This window comes from Strix aluco, chromosome 20 (genome assembly GCF_031877795.1).
Source record: "Strix aluco isolate bStrAlu1 chromosome 20, bStrAlu1.hap1, whole genome shotgun sequence".
Classification (NCBI taxonomy): domain Eukaryota; kingdom Metazoa; phylum Chordata; class Aves; order Strigiformes; family Strigidae; genus Strix; species Strix aluco.
In genome coordinates, this window is record NC_133950.1 from 7732702 (window position 1) to 7755293 (window position 22592).

Genomic DNA, 22592 nt, shown 5'->3' on the forward strand with positions numbered 1-22592 from the left:
ACGCTGCAAGAAGCAGAGAGCAAGTCGCAGTTTATGGAGGATCTTGGGGAGCTTCGGTTTGCTGCAGCTACAGGAGCTGAGCATCTTCAGCTGGATTCATTACACACCGCAGGAGGTGGACGATGAAATTCTGTTTAGGCGAGTAAACGAACGTGTTCCGCACACTGAACCACTTGCCAGAGGAAGGTGGAGGTACTGAATAACCACACTGATCCTGTATTTTAGTTGACTTGCCTCTAATACTGCCGATAACGGAGACTCCAAAGATGGATGATGAAGCTGCATCCCTGCAGCGGGATGCACTGAGAGCCCTGGCTGCTGCTGGACCAGGAGAGAAGAGCAAGATGTGCCTCAGGTGGCAGAGAGATGGTAAAGGAGATTGAAAAGCCTGATCATGTCCCTGCTTCTGATAACAGATAAGCCAGCACGGTGGTACCCGCAGGGAGCAGGGCTGTGTTCATCAGCTCCAAATCCAGTGACTGCACTGTCCCACAGCAGCAGAGATGATGATGGTAGGGCTGCCCACATGCATGTGGGAAGGAGAAAGCTACTTGGGGAACACCTGAAATCTAATTAACAATCTGCAACACTTCTCCAAAGAAAGACATGAGGGTACAGAAAGGCATAGACTTCATATAGTTTTCAGAGTTTAGTGAAACAGGCGCTCACAGACTGGCCAGTGCCAAGATCTTGCCCATCCAGACCCTTCATCTCCCTCTCCCAGCCGGAGATCTGCTGCACCAGCCCTCCTCATCACCCCAAGACCTGCCACCAGCCAACCCTTCCCTCCCCACACCAGGAAAGCCCAGGAGAGGTCTGAAATATGGCATTTCACAGCGTTTCAATGTTTCCCCCCTCTACCTGCTGCCTCAGCAGAAAAATAGGGCTCACACTGACTCCGAGGGCTGCCTTCCCCAGAAAAGCCCCCATGAGCTGCCCGCAAGGACACTGCACACGCACACGCCCCTTCTCTAAACTGAGAAAGGGGACTCCGGCCACACACACATGTATTTGCCTGCAAGCACCAAGCTGCAAAGCCTCTGGAGACCATCTGCAGGCAGGATCGTGTGTGCAGCCCACAGCCCTGGAAGCCTCTCAGCAAATATTTGACATATATTTTTGGGAGGTGTTTAGAGGGGGCTGCCAGCTCATGCAAGCAAATTAAATTGAAGAGAAGTTGGTTCAGTGCTTTTCATTAACAACCTTCCAAGGGGGGAAAAAAAAATATTAATTCCCAAGTCTAAGGTAAAAAGAAAAAAAAAAACCAAACCCAACAGTTTTCTTCATGCGAAACTAACACAGAGTAAATCAATCAAACCCTGCTCCCCCATGACAGGGGAGGACGCAACATTGAACAACGCTCATCGCTCCCCGTTGGTGATTTCTCATCTCAACCCCTGCTAGGAAAGCCTTACCCAGCAGCCGCCCTGGGGCTGTGGCAGGCGATGCAGCCTCCCTGCCCTGTCCCACAGGCTTCCAGGCATTGCAAAATACCCCGAGTGATGCACTTCGCTAACAACACCCCAAGAGACAAATCAGTCCTTGGGCAACTCAAGACCTTGCCAATTTTTTCAGGGACCCAGGAGGGTGCCACATTATCAGCCGCTACACACCTAACGAGAATCTGTTCAGCTAAAACTTCTGGAGAAATCCAGAGACAGAAAGTGGCCAACTTCCCAGAGATTTTTCAGTAGGGAGTACTAATGACATCAATCAGAAAACCAGTTGAGCTTCAGACACCCGCTATCTTGTGGCACTTCTTCGTCAGCATCTCTAGCAGCATCTAACAGTAGGAGCACGCTTCCAACAAATCCTGAGCAATGCACTTCATTCCTACATACAGAAAAACATCAGGGCTGAGATGTCTCATGCCTCGGCACAGCCATTCGGCCAAGAAGTGACCATACACGCGCCAACAGCACCTGCACAGCCATCCTCCGTGAGCCCTACGGTCTGTATGGCACTGGGGACATCTTGCTCAAGCACCACGAAGCCAGAAGCAATGGTGACAACCAGGCTATTTGACTTTGGGCTGGAGACCGAGCAGATAAAACCAGTGGTGCCACATATCCATGTATTAAATAAGCGCCTCTTTAAAAGCCCTTGCAAATAAATTCAAATAAATTCCCAGATAACCCTCCCAAATTGGACAAACTGGTGCAGAGACAAGGAAATTTCACCCCATGCACTATCCTCACTGCAGGTGCATCCCCAAAGCTCTGCGGCAGAGATGCTTCTAAAAAAAGCATAGAGGTTATATGGGACAAAAGCATTAGCATCTACTCTGAGCATGGACTTGAGCATCTGCTTTATACCCCACAAGCATCGCTGGGTACCAGCACAGTGCCCTGCAGTGGGGACTGGGAAGAGACAGCTGCTTACTGGATCTAACTGGAAGGAGGAGAAAAAGTCAGTGCTGCACAGGGGCCCCCTCAACAACAGCATCCCAGCAAGTGGGTAATGCCACAACGGCTGATGCCAGCACATCCCCAGCCCACACTTCATCCTAACAAAGACACAAGTGACATTCGAAAGAGAACATGCTTGACATCTCCCTGATTCCCCCTCTCAGCCAGGGGCAGCAAACTGGATCGGTCAAATTTACATCTCCATACATGTCCAGCATCTCTGCAAACACTGCTAGGGAAAGCCCCTTCAAATGGGATTTCTCCCCACTGGGGTTTTTTCCTCCAGTACAAATCTATTTGAAAAGAAGATAAAGCATCTGCAGTTTGACTGAGGTTTTATTCAGAGAAAGCTCTGGCTCAGAAATAATTGCCATTTGCTATAATTGGTGAGATGCAGGAAGGGACTAGATACAAGTGGAGTCTGGTGCAATTTTGGGAGATTTGTTACGCTTAGCTCCCTTCTATCAATTTCAGTGGCTCAGACGCTTATGACCTGTTGCTCAGCTTATTGTGAAAATGGCTTTTATTTACTGCACTTCCATTAAAAGATGAAATCCATGCATAGGGCTCACAGGGCAGAAAATCACAGTTTACGTCTCAGCTTATCTCCCTTCAGCGGCCTCAGCTCATTTTCGCCCTGGCTTGCTCCCAGCTGCTATAAAAAAAGTATTTCTGAGCACTGTTTCGAGTAGCCAAGGCCCCTTCGAGCCCACAGAGCAGGAGGCGCATTCAGATTTTAAGGGAGCCTCAGTGCTGCAGCTGCCGCGTCAGCCTGGGCAGGGAGGACAGAGGGACGGGGAGGTCCTGTCGTACTGTAGGAAAACATCGAAGGTGAAAAGCCGAGGTGTGGAGTCCTACATGGTAAGTCGCAGAAACTGCCGAAGGACAAGGGGAAGTGAGTAGGTTGCAGAGGTGAAAGCTATCCAGCTGGCTTTAGATATTGCTGAATGAGAAAAATGGCCAGTACTTTATCTCCATACTGACTCATGGATGGTGGCAAATGCTCTGCGGGGGTGGCTACAGCAATGGAAGCAGAGCAACTGGCAGCACAGAGGCAAACCCATCTGGGCTGCTGATTTATGGTAAGATATCGCTGCCCGGGTAGAGAACCTGCTTGTGAAAGTACATCGTGTAGACGCTCATGTACCCAAGAGTCGGGCCACTGAAGAACATCAACAGCAGTAGATCAAGATGCTGAGACTGAAGTGGCTCAGGTGGATCTGGACTGGCCACGTAAGGGTGAATTATTGACAGCCTGATGGGCCCATGACATCTCAGGCCATCAAGGAAGAGAAACAATGTATAGATGGGCTTATGATTGAGGGGTGGACTTGATCATGGACACTATTGCACAGGTTATCCATGAACGTGAAACATGCACTGCAATCAAGCCAGCCAAGCAGTTGAAGACTCTCTGGCAGACTGGCTATATCACACTCCCACAAACTCGCCAAGGCAAATGCCATGTGCTCACAATGGTGAAAGCAACAACCAGATGGCTGAAGACATATCCTGTGCCCCATGCCACTGCTCGGAACACTATCCTGGGCCTTGAAAAGCGAGTCTGATGGCAACATGGCACCCCAGAAAGAATTGAGTCAAATGGGACTCATTTCTAAAACAACCTCATAGACACCTGGGCCAACGATCATGGCATGGAGTGGGTAAATCACATCTCCTATCAATTGCCAGCCTCCGGGAAAATCAAATGATACAATGGACTGCTAAAGACTACACAGAGAGCAATGGGGGGTGGGACCTTCAAACATGGGATACACATTTAGCAAAAGCCACCAGGTTAGTCAACACTAGGGGATCTGTCCATTGAGCTGGCCCTGCCCAGTCAAAACTTTTACGTACTATAGAAGGGGATAAAGTTCCTGCAGTGCACATAAATATATGCTGGGGAAGACAGTCTGGGTTATTCCTGCCTCAGGCAAAGGCAAACCCATCCGTAGGATTGTTTTGCTCAAGGACCCGGGTGCACTTGGTGGATAATGCAGAAGGATGGGGAAGTCCGATGTGTGCCTCAAGAGGATTCAATTCCAGGTGAGAACACTCAAGGCCTGTTCTGCTTCCCACCACAGCGAGCGGGCTGGGGGTGCACAGGAAGCTGGGAGGTGACAGAGCCGGAACAGCTGACCCGAACTGGCCAGAGGGATATTCCACACCATATGACATCGTGCTCAGTATATAAACTAGGGGGAAAGCTGGCTGGGGGCCGCTGCTCAGGAACTGGCTGGGCATCAGTCGGTGGGTGGTGAGTAACCGCACTGTGCATCACTTGGTTTGTGTATTCTAATTCTTTTATCATTATTATTAATTGTTGTTGTTATTATTAATAATAATTTTACCTTCCATTTCTGTCATATTAAACTGCCTTTATCTCAACCCACGAATTTTACTTTTTTTGTTCTGATTCTCTCCCCCATCCCGCTGTGGAGGTGGGGAGCGAGAGAGTGGCTGTGTGGTGTTCAGCTGCCTGCTGGGCTAAAACATGACAGACAGGGAGAACGGAGGGACAGGGATGCTGCAGCACAGGCAGGCTCTCAGCTCCCAGGGTACAGGACACCGCTGGTCCTTTTGCAGCAAATACAGACCCTGCTGCACTCACAACGACCCCCCAAGCCCTGGCCAGCACTGCTCTGCTGCCTGCAACCTAAGGAGACAGACAAGCCAAGTGCAAGCCCCACACTGTGCTCCTGGAGGGCAGGTTCCTGCTCTCCTGGATCTCCAGAGCTTCCCCTGATGCAGCTCCCCACTGCAGCACAGGCATCACCAGTGCAGAAGCAGGTTCAGCACCTCCTTCTGCACCAGTTCCCTTCCAGTACTGCCCACAGACACCAGAACACTTCTCCCCAGAGCTGCAGGAGGTAGCACCCAGCTTGTGCATCAGCAAGAACAGAGCAAGCAGTGATGGGACGTAGGTGCCTCCTCCCGTGCTGGCTCTTGCTTTGCACGGCAGATACTACCAGCCATGCAAAATGGTGTCAGGGAGGCAGGACGGGTGTGCAGGCAGCCAGAGCTCTCCTGTCCTCGTGAGAGGCCATTTGAACACCAGACACGCCATCTCCAAGGGCAGCTGGAGATTGTCCCCAGCACCAGCGTGGAGTTGCTAAGGTTACCTCCTCGACTGCCTAATTAGAGAAGCTGTCACTCTCTCACAGAGATCAGGAGATGTGTGTGCACATGGGGGAGAGGAGGGGAACTTTCAATCGTGCAGATCATTTTTAGCACACTAAAGCAGAGAGAAAACCCCAACTCATAATGGGATGGCATGTTACAGCCATCGGACTTGACAGCAGCATCCTGCTCTCCTGATGCCCAGCCACTTGCTGAGCCATGGGAAGGGCTGTTGGCTAGACAAGCACATGGGGCAGCCCTACCCCAGCTCAGACAACCAGCGGATCTGGGTCTGTCGACTCCACTTACCACTCCTCCACCCACCCATTTCCTCCACTTCTGGCTTTGTGCTTCCACTGGCCTCCTTTCCTCAGCCCTCTCTGTACCGTCAGCCTGCAGGCAGGGTAGCAGGAAAGGAGCCAAGAGGGTCTATCCCTCCCTCCCACCTCCACACAGAAATTTTACACCACTTCAGTAACGCAAACAGGGAGCCCCTCCAGGCTCTTGCAAACAGCAGGTAAGGAAGAGGTATAGGGAGTTGTGCTCACTCGGTCAAGGTCCTTTCATGAGTAAATAGCAAAGCCAAGAAGTAAACCCCAGAATGACTCAAAAGCCCTGTATTTTCCACCAAATGGATCTGCACACTCATGTATGCTTCCTCTAACTGCAGTACAGTAAAGATCACAGAGGGAAGCTCTTCCCCCTAACCTCCAACACAGCTAAGAGATTGCTTTCACCTCCTGAAACCAGATCCCAAATCCATTATACAAGGTCAGGAACCAAGCTGGGAGCATGGAACAAGACACCACAACAAATACACCACCTCGAAGAGGCTCAGGAGAGCCTCTCCTTCATTTATGGGAAACACCCAAGCATGGCACGCATGTCCCAAGTACGACTGCCCCTTTGCGCAGCCAGCTCTGAGCACCTTCCTGCCCACCTCCAAGAGGACCCTCCTCCATGATACAGAGAAGGTAAGACCATCCCCATCCACACCTAACACTCAGATTTGGGAGCGCTGGGGAGAGAGGGCCCAGGATTGTCCCATCTAGTACCATCCAGTGGCTGGCACCCTTGGGAGAAACCACAAAAACCACCCAGTCTCTGTGGCTAGGCCTTCGAGGAACGGGAGCAGTGTTATTCCTGGATGTCAGCGCTGTTGGGGTGTGACTTTGCTGGTTCAGAAAAGTTTAAGAGCAGCAGGATAAAAAAGCAGATGCAGCCAAAAATGCAAAGAGATCCCTGGAGCTGAAGCACTTGCCAAGTTTCTCCCTAACGCTTCAAGACACCCACTCATCCTCCCCAAGGGCTTGTCAGACTCACATGGCAAAAAATACATGCTCCACACCCACCTAAGCCCAAAAGAAAAGACCCTTAAATAAATCTGGAATCCAGGGCTGGCAGGAAGACAAAGTTGGGGGCGGAAGAGGAATTTTTGGTGTCTATTTTCTAACGAAGGAACTGCCTGACAGCTCCTCTGCAGCAGACCAGGGCTCATGGCCCTGTAACTCGCACAGCCCCCTCAGACATCGTAATAGATTGCTTTTAATTATAGGGCAGGTCCTCAGAGGCCCCTGGGTATCTGTGAGAGCACAATGGAAACTAGAGCTTAATGGGAATTTAAAAAAAAAGCCATCACTACAAGCTGGTGCATTTAGGTGGTCATGGAAAAGAAAATCCCAAGAAAAAGGTAGTTGGTGAGTGACCAACGATGTTGTTTGCCATCCCGGCTGAGAGGAGCTGCAGGCAGCTGGCAATGGGGAGGTGTGCTTAGCACAGCCTCATCAAACACCCCGAACACCTTCCTGTATGCTACATCTTCATGGGTGCAAGAGGCTGCTCCATGCAGGAGGCACCAAATGAGCAGCTGGGCTGGGCCAAGTGACCGCAACTTAAACTGGTGAGATGCAACACTGGGATGGGGGAGCCAGTCACTGGAAGAGGCTGTGACGGAGCCCAAGCTGCTGCAAGTTCCCAGAGCCACCAGGCCATTCCCCCTCCTGATAACAGCGTTTCATGGCCAGCCTCTACCCCCAGCCCAGCTTCCCCCAGTGCCCGCGGATGAGCCAGCACAAATCGACAAGCCCTGAGGCACAGCCAAGGAGCAGGAGCAGCCCAGAGCTGGCACCAGAGATGGCCAGCCCCAGCCTCTCCCTTCACTCCTCATTGAGAGGGTGCTGTTTGGCTAATCCATTATGCAGATGCTTGCTAAAGAGCTGTGAAAAATTTGTTTTCACAGACCAACTCCAACTGCAGCAAGCCTGCTGGGGTCAGAAGTAATGAGGCCACCGCTGGGCACATGTCCATGCTCCCTCAAGCATCTCCTCATTTCACACCCTTGCCTGCTGCTCCGCTGATCCATCATCAAGCACCCAACGGGCCAGGGAGCACCCACCGCTCCCTCCGCCGGGGCTGCGCGGAGCTCACCCTGCCCAGCACAGACCAGTAACACCAAGAGGAACCATTCACTTCACCATACTGGATGCAGGGTCACCATGTGACAGCTAAAGCCAGCAGCACCTCAAAGTGCCTTCACCAGTCTTCAGGGATGGTCACATTTGATTCTGGCCAGGGTAAGTCTTGTTGAGAGCTGTCTTTTGTGCAAACTTTATTTTTATTTCTTTTTTTTTTTTTTTTAAATGTGTCAGTTTAAGATTGTAGAAATACTTTCATCTTCAAAACAGTGTCACAACTTCCCTTCAGCATTTTCATAACAATGCTGCGATTTCGGCTTCAAAACATCTTTCCACACTTATTGTTCACACATACGCCGAACTTTAAAGCTCAGAACTGAGGGGCTGCGATGAAACTGGAACAAGCCACTCTTTGAATAAAGACAAGTTTTACTTTCATCTAGTGCTAATTAACAGAAGCATCCCTCCCTCTGCGCTGGCCTCTGGTCAGCACTCAGCGTGTCCGTGAGACCTCAAAGAAAAACCTCCCTCTTCCCTCATTGCAGTCTGTCTGTGCACGGCACAACGCAGCATCCCCATCAACTGAGGGACTTCCCAGAGAGGCCAGTGTTACAGAGATGCAGGAGGGAGATGCAGAAGCCTGTCCGGAGGTGCTGCAGGACCCTTTCAGCTCGGTCAGGACACACAGATGCTTATTGCAGCGACGTGCAACCAAGCATCCCGTGGGAACACAGGAGTAAACCTCCATGGGATGCTCCAGGGACTCATGTCCTGTTCCTCACCAGCTGCTGGCACCACAGCAGAGGCTGCTGGACAAGGTGGATCTCAGTGCCCATCATGGGACCATTCTCCTGGACCAACCTTTCCCTTTAACTCAGTTCATGTCAGGAATAAAAATCTCCCTGGACAGCTCCCTAACTGCTGCAAATATTTGCACAGTTGGTAGAATGAAAGCATGGAGAAGACTGGGGAAACACTCCATGGCCATTACCAGCCAAATTAAAGCTGCAGCTTGCTCCCCAGGTGGGTCCAGAGCACCTCTCCTCTCGCCCAGGTCTCACCTGCCCTCCAGCTGTCACAGCCAAGGCGAGAAGCACCATTTCAAATAACAGCTTTTCTTGAATCCAAATTCTTCCCCCATCCAACAACACCAAAAGGAGAAGAATATTAACACCTGCTGGTTTGCCCTTCGGTGCCTTCAGAGCAGTTTTGTACAGAGATGATCAGCGCAAGTAGTGATTAAAAACCACAGCCCCACATCCACAGAAAACCCACGCCTTTTGAGTTACTGCAAAAACATCACCTTCCTTCCCAGCCAAAACCCTCTCTGCTAGCAGGGATGGGGAGCTGCTGTCCCACACCAGCTCCCTCAGAGATAAGCTGCAGGACACAGGATGATTTAGGACACCCTTCCCAGGGACGTGACCACAGAACAGCTGCTTCAGCTGTGGACCATATATCCACGGACAAATTTGCACCATTCCTGCTGGAAAGAGGCTTTGGAGACCAAGCTCTACTAAAATACTGGGCTTACATGACCTGGGGCACACCCCAAACCAGCAGAAAAGCCTGCTGAGCAGCGGGTAATGTGGTTTTGGGGAGGCAGTGCAGCTGGGAGATGCCATAGGACAAACACCAACAGGTTGCTCTGTGCTCTCACGAGGCTCTGCTTTTCTTCAGCATCCCCTACAGACACCCTGTATCTCACCCCAGCGCAGACCCTGGGCTGCCACACCGGCTCAGCTGGAAGAGTGCTTCAAACAGGATTTTTTCCTCCTGTTTTGCGTTTAAGTGGCCCATTGCAACACGCTGTAAAACCCTTCATCGACAAGGAGGGAAAAGGTTTTACAACAGTCTTTAAAGCAAGCCCAGGCAGCAGAGAAAACCTCCCCCGGCACGCACAATTTTGGGCAGCACACGTGATTTTGGGCAGCGCACGCACTCCCAGGGAGCAGAAGCAGAGGCCAGCAGCATCCCCACACCTCCAGCTCCCAGAGCTTGCATCCTGCCCAAATCCCAGCTCTTGTCCCTGTTCCCGCACGCCGCTGGGCCACGGCATGTTAAGGAACAGCTTGTCGGCTAAGCGGCAAAGGCGGCTGCTACAAAAGCAGAATAAAATTGAGTACAACGAGGAGCAGCGTGTCTGTCGTGCAAACCGCTGCTCCGGCAAGACCCCAAGCTGGCTACGAGCAGCCCCTACAGGCAGCATCCCCGACCTCCCTCCCAGCTGCCATGCCACCGGATAATGGATTTCCTTCTCCAACGCAGCAGAAGCCAGGAACACAGTAAGGACAACTGTGCTGCTTGTCTGGGAGAGCAAAGAACAGAAGAGGAGGAAGCAGCAGCGCTGGGATGTGATAAGATGTAAAGCAATGTAATGGAGTTTGTGTCTTCAAGCAGCTCTGGATTCTTGAATTGTGTAAAAGGCGAGGCTGTTGCTATTTAATTAAATACAGTTCTAGCCCCTCTGATCGCACTCAGAAAAAATAAAGCTGTTGATCCAGCACAAGGCGTGCAACTGCAACAGCTACAATAAAAATGGCCACAAACCTCTATTTCCTTTTTGAAATCCAATCGATATTGAAGTCTCTTAACATCCAGAATCCATGAACTACGCTGGCAACGCCACATTCCGTTCCTGAGGAACCATCTCGACAGGGTCCAGGGAAGGAGGCAGCTGCAGGGATGAGCGCAAGAAGCCTTGGAGCCTCCAATGCAAGAGCAAACGGATGCAAAGGCTGATGTGCTTTTGAGGTGTCCCCGCTCCATCCCAGGGGTGCCCATAGCAATTCCTAGACTCAAACATGACAAAAAAACCTCCCACACTGGTATGTTGTGTCCACCTTAATTGAGGACCTCGGGCTGGCAAGCACCTCAGCCCTGTCGGCACCACACACCCTGGATCTCCTGGGCACCACGCTGCATTTAATGGGATCACGTAAAGGCTGCTTTTGATTTTACAGTTTGTTTATAACTACATTGGAGGAGCTACACAGGATGGGAAAATACATCCCATAAACAAACTGCTAAACAAAACAGGCTAAGTGTGTACCACTCCAAACAAAAATAGACTCAAGCTAACCTCCGCTTTTCAAGCATATGCCTCTGCTGACAGCTTTGTTTAGTGCCCCTTATCCCACTTTCAGTTTTGATTTTTAGGCTCTGCCACCACTGACAGCAACTTCAGATGCCTCCCACTGCCCCCACAGCTGCAGGTAAGCCAAGAGTAGATGAAAATAAATCCAGCTGGAGCTGGAGACCACCAAGGGTGACCGAGGCAGAGGGCTGCATGACACTTCCCTGTTCCCACCCTGCAGGCGGTGGGAGGCAGCAGCAGCCCAGATGTTGCCAAAGGCTGCAGGACATGGACACACCATCAGCTGGCTCAGGAAGTGTCTCTGCGGGGACAGAAGGGGACACTGGGTGACAAAAGACGCACACCAAGCATTTCAGGCAGACATTTAGTCTCCCTCCCACGAGCTGCCCCAGCAGCAGCCTGGGAGCCTGTCAGCTGAACTCTGCCACCCTGCTTATGCCCAGAAGCAATTTCTCAAGTGCTCAAACTTTATTATCCCCCTTCTTGGGGCTGCATGGAGGGCACATTCCCCTGCGAACACTTTTTCTGCCAAGATCCAAAGCTGTTGAAGCTGCTCAAAAGTAATTCCCACCCACACCTACTGCCCCAGGAAGAATATTTCTTCACTGGTTTTGCATAACAAACAGCTACATGGTTTTCCTTTTTCTCCTGAGAAACTCAGGCTTAGAGGTAAACACTCGGCACAGAGCTAGTCCGAGATCAGACTTCATAAAGTTCCCCTGCGAGGGAGAGCGGGGGGGACATGCTACCGCAGAGATTAGACTGCAGCCTTTACTGATAGCATTCAGTCACCCTGGCAGGCTGCAGCACACTGAGTTTGTAAAGCTCCTTGGGAATCCTTCAAGATGAAAGGTACAGTATGATACGGATGTATTATATCCATGGGCTTTGTTACAGCACACATTTCCTAGCACGGTTTTATTGCTAGAACACAAAGTTCAGCTGAAGCCTGGGGGCTCTTCAGGTGACGAATGCACCCCTACAGCCCTTCCTCCGCTCTGCGGGGGATGAACAATGCTGAAGCCCCTGATGTGAACACGGTAGACGGAGCAGCCAGCATCCTTCCAGCAACAGTGGGCGAGGACCTGCCTGCACAGATAAGGCCAACGTCATCGCTGCTGGATGTGCCTTCAGCCTGCAACATGTCTCATTCCCAAACATACCTGTTGGATCCCCAAAATGCCACTGCTGTGATCGGCTCCTCTACAGCATCCCCCCTCTTCAGCTGGACCTACTGCACAGCCTCTTGTCCCAAAAGCTGTGCCCTGTAAGGGCCAGGAGGCTCCCATGAGTTGAGTCTACCTTAATCAAGTGGTACCCAGCACCGGCATCCCCCAGAAGACATTGAGCTGCCCACCTCAAGCACCTCCTCCAGTCAGATGATGATGGGAGACGTTTGCTGCACTCCATGGGTGGCCCTGGGGCTGGGGGATCCCAGGCCACACCGAAGCCTGAACCAGCAAAAGCCCCAGGCACACGGAGATAAACCCCAGCACCCTGCTCTGGCTCAGGCTGTCTCCCCTGCAAACTCATCTGTTCCTGGGAGTGAGGGAAGGAAAACTATTTCCACGTTTTTTTGGAAGCCCAATTGATGCTTGAAATGCTACAAATGAGTCTGTGGACACAGCCTGACCGTGGGCTGCCCAGTCCGGATGGCATGAAGGGAGGGAGGGGAATGTGCATCCACCTTTTGAACCACCTTCCCAATACCTTGCTCCTCCCAGGCACCTCTCTGCGTCCGGATTTCCCAAGACATTAGAGGCGGAGGAACAGGGAGCATGTTGCCAACAGACAGGTTTTCAGAGAAGCCTGGAAGGAATTCCCTGGGCACGTTAAAAGAGCACGTTAAAAGGGCAGGAAAAAGAGTTTAAGCCCCTCTAGTTTAAACAGGTGACGTACAAAGGACAAGAAAGAAGTGTGATGAGAGTAGAAAAGGGCCATATCAGGATGTCCCAAGAAGCCCCAACGCTTTCCAGGGCTACCACCCATGCTGAACCCACCACAGAGGTGGCTCAGACCCAGCAAGCCAAGGTGAAGGGCTTTCCATCTCCCTCCACCCCCACAGAGCAGCCTGTGCAAGGCAGCGCTGAGTAACTGAGACTGAGGAGGGAACAACTGGCAGCATCTGCCGTGGGAGCCCCTTCACCCCGGGAAGCCCATCTGAGTGGGGAACTGCCCCAGAGAGATCTCACTCTGGGTGCACACTGCACAAGCAATTAATTAGGTTAGCAGCATCAACTTTTACCCCAGCTCCCGTCAGACGCCCAGGCAACAAGAGCAATAGCAACACGGGAAGCATGAACTTTTCAGCCTCAGCACACAGAGCTGGTGCTCCCCAGCCAGGGCAGACGAGCAGCAGGTCTCGGTCCTGGGCTGCAGGGAACATGCTCTGCTCCAGCCCTCCTCCCTGCTCCTGCACACAAACTGCCCCATGTTTGCCATCACGGCATGCTGCTGACATGGGAGTGGTGCATCAAGAAGCTGATGTTTCTGAGCAGTTGGCTAGAGGCAAAAAAAAAAAAATTCCTATGCTGTTGCCAACTCCTATTTTCTGTTACTTGATGCCATATTTTAGGGATGTGCTGTGCTCCCTGGAACGCCAATCGCTCGAGAACCAGAAAGAGCAGCAAGGGAAGGATACGGGCTGTGAACAGCCTTGGGACAGACACAGCCGTGACTGCGGCAGCCGCAGGCACTCTGCAACGCCAGCTCATGTTAGGCGAGTGCCTCGGCAGCCAGCAGCCCTCGGGGCTGGCCGGGGAGCCCAGCTCTGCTAGGGCTCCAGCCGCTGGCGAGGCCACCGCGCTGGCCCACAGAGAGACATCAGGGAGGGGGAAAAAGGAAAAAGAACCAAAACCTCAAAAGCATCAGCACAGCTGAGCTCTCGTGAGCATGCTCACGGCCAACAGCAGGGCTGGGAGCAAACCTGGGGTCTCCAGACCCCGTACCCCAGTTATGCAGTGGGCTTTTGGGAGGGCAGGTTCATATCCCCAGTTAGTCTGTAGGGTCTTTGCAGCCAGGGCAGCGCCCCTCCGTAGGCATATCTCATCAGACCTGGGGAAACAAAGGTATCGGGCATCAAAATAACCCGTCTGTCCCCAAAGGCAGGTGGAGCCAGGTGTTCCTTCCGCCACTCGAGGGTGGGCAAGCGCCCAGCCCCGGGGAGCCACACTCCACTCCCCCGCTGCAGCTGGCGATGCAATTTCTGTTCCATTCGTCTGCACGGGAAGAGCGGATGATGGCGCGTGCAGGGTGCTGGGCCCAGCAGGTCCCCTCTCCCATGCAGAAGCTCTCCTCTCCCCACAGAGATGCACAGCCAAGCTTTACCAGCTCACCTCCGTGCACGCGGCCAGGCACGCTGGCCCTTGCCTCCCCTCTTAACAGGATCAGTCCCATGCATATGCCTGGGAGCAACACCATCAGCTCAGTAATCTTACTAAATACAGCAGTTACCAGGTGACTGGGAAAAAATCTCTTTTACTGCTGATGCTGCTAATGGAAAATTTCTCCCCTTTTGCTGCTGCTTTCAAAGCCAGTCGTGGATTCATACAGACTTTGTCTTGCACGGAGACAGGAGAAGTGGAAGCGCAGAGGGAGGGCTGCAAGACTGGTGGGGAACAGATAACAAGAAACAGAGGGGAACTCCTACTTCTGTCGTCCTCCCCACCAGCCACCTCTGCCCACAGACAGCCCTGGCTCCAAATCTTATCTGCCTCATCTTCTCGCATGCAGTGGCAGCCCAACCTCCTCCTGCAAGGAATCCCTCCTTCCTCCCTGGACTGCAGCGGGATAAGCACGCTGGATGCATTCAAGAGCAGTGCATCTCCCATGGCATACAGAGAATATGCCCGAAGGGATTGATGGGCCAAAATCATTTACTCTGTTTTTTTGGGGCTTTTTTCCCCCACCTGCCTCCTTCCCAGGAGACAACCAGAAAGCCTCACCCAGCCAGTGCAGATGCAAGCGCCAAGATCGCTGCTTGTCCCCTCCACATGTCATTCTGCTTCTTCAATACCATTAAGTGTCTCCATACTGTCTGGACACTGGAAACCTTAACCGCATTAGCCGAGACCCGAGCAGCAGCACAAGCATTCAATTCTTTTAAGTGGCACCATTTCTTAAGCTGGTTATGCACAAGAATCATCTCTGCTCGATGCCGTCACCCACCCCATAAGTGGTGACAGGGACAGGACTGGGGACACTGGGAAGACTGGCTGAGGCTCATCATTCCCCAGTGCAGATGGGTGCAACTGGAGAACAACGCTCCTAACACAAGCTGTACTGTGGGCATTACAGACGCTGAAAGGCTTTAATCAAGGCATTTCTATTTTCTTCACTTCTCTTTTCAGTCTCCAACCCCAGTCTACCCCCACACTTTACAAGGCATTTTGGTGTGATGGTAGGTGTTTCTCAAGCCACCTGCAACTGCTAACATATATGTCGAGGCAGCAGAAGATCAATATCTCATCGTTCCCACAAGTGGCATCAATCTATTCTCCTCCTGTCCCAGCCAGTCCCACGCCTGAACTCCTGTTACACCAAGAAAGCCCAAGGGCTCAACCCGGTTTCACAGCCAGCCAACACTGCACATCAGCACCGTATCACTGAGGCAGAACAAAGGGTTCACACTTTTAGGGCTTAGAAAGGAAAAGGCAGCAAGTTTTGGAGGTAATATCTATCTGCATGGTGGCACTCGGAGGTCACTCACCTCCCCAGCCCCCACAGAGAAATGCAAGCTCTCCACCTAATTCCAAAGAAAAGCATGTTTTTCCTTCCAGCAGAAGAGCAATAAAGGTCTCTGGCACACTGACATCATGGAAAACCAGCTCCCGTAACACGGGAGGAAGCGGGGAGCAGAGGGGATCCCCAGCTGTCAGCCTCCTCCGGCTACTCCAGCCTGAGAGTTCAGCTGCAGAAAATCGGCTCCTCTCTCTATAGATAATCTTCTGTTGCCACTAGCTGGTCAACGCGGGTACTCTTGGAAAGCAGCAACTCCCCGAGTACAGCCTGCCACTCAGTTACAGATTCCCAGTAACTGGGATTTTCATCCCAGAAAACACCTGAGACAGGGCAAAATCCCTTCAAGTCCACACCCCACCGTGCTGGACAGGCCACGTTCAACCTTGCCTTTGGCGGGGGGGAAGCGGTCATCTGAGGAGTGACCCATTCTCACGGGCATTTTGTGCCTACAGCCTTTCTGGGTGTTTCTGAGCTCGCCTCTCCTGCAACCACAACGGGCAGACCTCGAGCTCAGGACCCACATCACCAGCGTAACCCCCACCCAAGCCAGGCTCTCCTTCCTTCCCTTTCCAACTAAAAGAACCTAACGGCCTGGAAAGCTTAAGTAATCACATAGCTTCAAACAAGAAGGGGAGGAAATTGCTACCAGAAGGTTTTCCCTCTTTCTTACACCCTCCCCAGGCAGCCCCCACCACCAGGGACCTGGGCCAAACCCCAGGGCCACGCACAGCTGTGGATGGGCACGAAGGGGAAGGGAAGCTGCCCCTGCTCTCAGGTCTACATCCCCCCCAGTCCCTATCCCAAGGAGCCCACCAACACGTCTCATCTTCACTGCACCACCTCGCTGAGGCTTTCTGGCTCCCTCCACCTGCCTGGTGGAAGATGTGACTCTCTACCCCTCGGACCACCTTGGGAACAGCAAGAAAAACAAACAAAAAAAATCCCAACACTTGATTAACCAGACCTCTGGCCAGATATGCAGTGCAGCTCTTCAAGTCTAGCAGGAGGCAGTTAACAGAAGAGGGAGGTGTTGAAACCAAACTCTGCTTCTCTCTGCAGAGAGAACCCAGCTTTTAGATGCCAGGCGCTGACGAGCAGGGTCTCACGCCGGGCACGCTCTCTCTCTGCTACCCACACGATGCTGCTCCGCACCTCGCAGGCCACCTCAGAGCAGAGAATGGTGCCTCTGAACAGCAGCATCAAAAAGCTTCAGTCGCACCTGTGCTCCCCGGGTAACCCTCCAGCCTCTCCACCCCGCTCTGGAAAAACAGGAGCTGCGGACAAAAGCGAGGGTGGCAAAACCCCGCTCAAGTATTTTCAGAAAAAGCAGTAAATTCAAACAATCTGCAGGGAACTAAGTGCTTTTCCTTATTTTAAGGTATTCTTACGCTAAAGAGGAGAAGGAGTTCAAGTTACAAGATGGCTTCAGGAAAAGTTAAGAAAGAAGATAGAAGTGGCACTGAACTGCTGAGGAGATGGAGGAGCTGCACAGCTTCGAGAAGCAGGGGGTAACCATCGGCCACGCACAGGGGCCACAGTGGGACACTGGTAATGTAGATGCACAAGCACCTTTCCTGACAACCACCGAAACAAAGCACCTTGTAGCACTGCAGACGCCCGTCACACAGCAGCCATTAAAGCCATTTATGAGAAGTGTGTAGTAAACTGTTCTTATGTAAGCCACTACCGGGTAAGAGCAGTGGTGAAAATTTGTCTGCCTCTTTCCTTCTCTCTCCTCTATATATATCTGCTCACACATAGACAGAGCTCATCTAAATTAGCTCGGAAGCTAACTGCTTCATTCCCTGAATTGCACTTAAGGCAGGCTACGCTGCTTGTGGAGCAGCTATTGTACAGAACACATGGCTGCTGACTAAATCAAGATACATACCTTAGAGAGACCTCATTGTACAAGAATAAAGTCAATGATAGGCTGCACCATTTGCCAGCGTAACACTAGAAGAATTAGAGGGGGGAAAAAAAATACCGCAAAGCATCAGTTGTATCCAAGGTTAAGGAAAGGGCAGGATGCTTTTTCAGGAAAGGGGATGCACAGCAATTCATAATGCACTGGGGGCAAAGTTACATTTGTCATTTCCTGCCACCACTGTGCTTTGCTGGGTAATTTTCTAATAATGTAACTGGGGGGCAGGGGGAGAAACATCCTTCTCGTCTCCAACGCAAGAGAGAAAAAAATAAACCGAGGCGTCGGAAATACAGAAACGGAGCCACCCCGCCGAAGAGCAAACCCAAGGTGCGGGTGGGTGCACGGCGGCGGGTCCCTGCTGCAGCCTGGGAGGCCGCAACGAGGAACAAAGTTTCTCCACCTCTGCTGGGAGAGGACAAAACCATCCATCCCCCGGCTTCCCCCGCAGGGGCAGGGGCTGCTGGCTCAACACCGCCGGCCACCCGCTCCCCGCAGCGGGCTACCGCGGAGCTCCTGCGGGCGAGCAAGCGGCAGCTACTCCTGCTGCTGCTGCTGGTGATGCTGATGGTGGTGCTGATGGTGGTGCTGATGGTGGTGCTGGCAGGTGCCATGGGGCGAGGGGTTTCCCAGCGCTGCTCCCTCCCCTGCCCTCAGCCATGCAGCCGCACCTGCAGACCAAGCTGCCCCGCAGGCAGTGGTGCAACCCTGGAAGCTCTCGCTTGACGCTCTCCGATGTCAGTGAATAAGATCTCGTCTTGTCAGGGAACAGAAAAAGTTGCTTCCTCCCTAAAGGAGGAATCTAAAGAAAAGGGACACAGAGCACTGCGTGTGCTTTGTACCAGCCACCAACTCAGAACATCTGTCTCCTCGGTCTACTTTAACTGGGTCTGCCCTTAAAAAGAACCAGCAGAAGATGTGGCCCTTAGGGACCTGGTTTAGTGGTGGACTTGGCAGTTAAGATTTACAGTTGAACTCGACGGTCTCAAAGGTCTTTTCCAAGCTAAATGATTCCACAATTCCAAGTTTCACACTGCTGCAGACAAGGCTCGGCACCTGCCAGCCTGTAGCTACAGATCCCCCACCCTCCTTTAACACAAAGCAGTGATGGGAGGCACAGGAACCACTCCAGCATCAGATTTACTAAACTGGGAGTTGCTGAGCAGGCCCAGGACTACAGACTGCCTGCTAAAACACAGCGCTTAAACTCATCGCCACCAAGCAAGGCAATGTTTTATTTCATGCTTCCTGGCCTGGAAAGACTTTTGAGCCCTGCATAACAGGGCAGCCTCAATTTATTCTCAACTTATTTCACTACAGAGTCTAGCACCAGGACTCATCTCTCTGCCTGCTTTATGCTTTTCTTTTCTTTTTTTTTTTTCTTTCAAAAATCTCTCCAGGATGTCAATCAGGGTGGCTGTCCTGAGGTGTGTGCTTTATGAGGTCTTCCTACCCCATCCTCACCCCCGTGAGGCCAGAAAGCACTCTTTGCTAGCAGCAAGAGCCTGCACTCAGAGACATTTAGGAGCCCTCAACACATTTGCAATCGGCAGGACATCAGCTCTTACCTGCCTTCCTGAGCTCTGGCCCAGGCAGCCGCTGAACATGCTCAGCAACATGCATAAATACACTTAAGCATCAGAAATCAGGTAACGACAAGGGCTAGCAAAGATTCTGGGAAAGAGAAGCCACCACTTAAAGCAATCCCTGCCCCCAAGTCACTCCAGAGCCATTCGACTGACCTCCCACATGTAATGTGATTTTCACCTCTGAGAGCCCATTACAAGGCGGCAGCAGCTCTCGGGCTCCCAACCACCGATGAACTTAGAAAAGGATGCAGGGGGAAAAAAACACTACAGAAAACTCCAGCCTTACTTCCTGCACTAGAAAAACAAGGCAGCGGAAAGCCTCTGTAGCGCTCACCCAGAAAAGAGTTAACTGTGAGAGAGACTCAGTTGCCACACCAGGAGACGGGAAGAAATGCAACAAATTTGAAATATCTGAGCATCCACAGCAATTCATGAGCTAGACCTTGGGGAAGGACAAGTGTTTTACCTTCTCTGGAGGCAACATGCTGATTAATTTCAGGACCGTGATGAAGCCATCCCACCATGGGCAAAGCTTCCATTTATCTTCCAATCTGCCTGATGCCTGTGGGTTCAGGGAAGCAGGAGGGGACCTTTTGGGATCTTTTGTCCATGAAGGGGAGCAAAAAACCCACAGTTTTGCACAAGACATGCTACATGTTCAAGAGTGCGTGCATAACCAATATCCCAGGCAAGCTGAAGAGAATTTTTTAGACCAAGACATGGTCTCTTTACTGGCAGTCACTCACAGAAATAGGATTTGCTATACAAGATCATGTCTCTGATCTATCAAGACAAATTTCTCTCCTCCAACTTGAGCTATTACCTCAGCTACACACAGAGGGGTTTCTTTGCCTTCTGATACATTTAGATCAGTGTGCACTTCACACCCAGTCCCTGAAGAGACTGTACTCTAATCTGAAAATTCAACTCGGTGAACCATGAAACTTCTTGTTACTTTTAATCACAGCCAGGTAAATGTCATTCCTACTGCATCAAACCTTTGATTTTTCACTTTTACTACTTGTAATAGAGTATCTGGTTTGTTTGGGATTTTTGCAGTTGACCAACCGTGTCTAAGGAAGTCACACTGCAAAGCCAGAACCCAAGAGGCTCAAGAAGTAACATCAACTTATTTGCTACAGGCGCTTGCTGCAATAAAGCTTCACAGAAGGTGAAATGACAGGAAGGGGAGACACAGACAGTCGTTTTCCTACCCTGGCACATCGCACCCAGTGACAGGCAGTCCCTTCCACGGGGTGTGGGAAGGGACTTGCGGTGGGTGCCCACCGGCTCAGCCCGCACACCCCGACACGCCTGGAGCACGCAGGGCGAGGCGCTGAAGTCACAACCCAGCCGTGTCAAGCAGCATCTCAAACCCGAAGTTAAGCGGGTACGCCAATTATCCCAGGTTCAGCCACCGAAAAGCAAGAAAGCTAGTGGATAACGAAGAGATCAACAAAGCACCTCTCGGTGACCTGGCAGAGTAAACACCGCGCTGCCCATACGGCATTCTGAACAGTTCCCTTGGAGGATCTCCAGGCTGATTAAGGCACAGAAAAGGAAAAAAGTGACAAGAGGCAGCTCGGGCACCCCATCTGAGAGAACAGGATCCGGCATCAAGACCGAAGTACGACAGCAGAATTATTTTTAGTCCCATCCCCCTCCCCACAAAAGCTGAGATCGGAGGAAAGTCTGCAGGCGTTCGCCACAGACCCAGGCGCTGGAGTTGTGCGTGAAGCAAGAGCGAGCCTCGAGAATTAAGACGAAGCGTTTGTAAAATTAGGCTCTGGCTAGAAAAAAACAGCCTCTCCCGTTCTCGCAGGCTCGGTGGTACCTCCGCCGGGGCTAAGCGTGCAAGTTGGAGCCCAAGAGGCAGCACCCATCACTTTACAGCCTGAGCGGAGCCGCTTTACTCGCAGGGCTTTTAAAAGGCAGAAGCCCTCAGGCCCGGCTAAAAAAATCCCTCCCCAGCAGGGAAAAAAAAACAAACAAACAAACAAACCCACAAAAAACAACAGGGTGCAGCAAGGGCAGGGTTAGAAAGCTCCAAACCACAACCAGGTCGTCCATGACAAGGCGGGGGTGAACAAGGATCCCGGCGCAGCAGGGTGACAGCCCGGAGCCGGGATGCTCCGGGGGTGGCGGGGGGGGGTGGGGGTGGGGGGGGCAATCGGCGGGCCGGGCCGGGCCGCGGCGGGGGAAGCGGTGCGGGCGCCTACCGAGGGTGAAGAAGGGCAGCTCGGTGTTGTCCAGGTCGTCCTGCACGGCGACGCGGCCGGGCAGCTCGCTGCGGACGAAGAGCAGCAAGCGGGAGTCGGCGGCGGCGGCGGCGGGCGGCGGGGCGCCGCTCCAGCTGATGTCGTTCTCGCGGAGCACCGGCAGCGTGGACACCGTGACCGTTTTCACGCGGCAGGGACCGGGGGGCTCCCGCGACGACGCCGCCGCCGCCGCCGCCGCGCCGGGCCCGCCGCCCAACATCACCGGCAGCAGCAGCAGCAGCAGCGGCGGCGGCGGCGGGGGCGGCGCGGCGGGGAGGCGGCGGCGCGGCGGAGCGGCCATGCCGGGCCGGAGCCAGGCGCGGAGAGCGGCGGCGAGCCGAGCCCAGCCGAGCCGAGCCGAGGGGAGGCGAGCGGAGCCGGGCGCACTGAGCCGCCCCAGCCCGCCGCCGCCGCCGCCGCCCGGCTCCGCCTCCCGCCCCGCCCCGCCACCGCCCCCCGCCCGCTCCCGCCGCCGAATCGCCGCTGCGGGGACCCGCCGCCGCTCCCCGGCGGCCGACGGACCCGCGGGGTGGGGGAGGCACGGGCCCCCGCTCAACCCGCCCCGGGACTTTAACGCCTTTCCCCCCCGCCGGTCCCGAGCCACCTGCGGCGGCCCCTCCGTTGCTCCGCCGCCCCGATCGGCCCGGCACCGGCCCGCCAGCCCGCCCCGGCCTCGCTTGCCCCGGCCTGCGCTCCCCCGCTGCCGCCCCGGGCGTCACCGACCGCCTCCTCCCTCTCCCAGTCACAAATTCCAGGTTTCCCTCCACGTCTCAGCCCGGCCGGGCCACGGGCTCTGGCTCCTTCCCGCGTACCCCCAGCTGCCCCCTTCCCTTCAGGCAACCGCCGGCGGGCGCTGGCACAGAAATCGGCTTTTTGTGAGCTTTTACCTGTTATTCCCCTGCCATAAGTGAACAGGCACCTCCAGGGGCCAGGGCGCCCGAAGATGCCTTGTGATGGAGAGCTCTCCATCACATCACATCTCCTCTCCTGGAGGAGACAAAGCGGTGACTTCCAGCAAAGACTTTTGACCTGGTCTTTT

At 53.1% G+C, this 22592-nt stretch overlaps 1 protein-coding gene across 1 annotated transcript in view; it reads right to left on the bottom strand.

Annotated features, from left to right (window-relative positions):
• Window positions 1–21854, bottom strand: part of ASTN2 (astrotactin 2) — a 360643-nt gene extending 338789 nt beyond the window's left edge. The window contains exon 1 of the mRNA XM_074846673.1: window positions 21515–21854. Coding sequence (XP_074702774.1) covers window positions 21515–21854 — 340 coding nt within the window. The remainder of the gene's footprint in view (window positions 1–21514) is intronic.
• Between the last annotated feature and the right edge of the window lie 738 nt (window positions 21855–22592).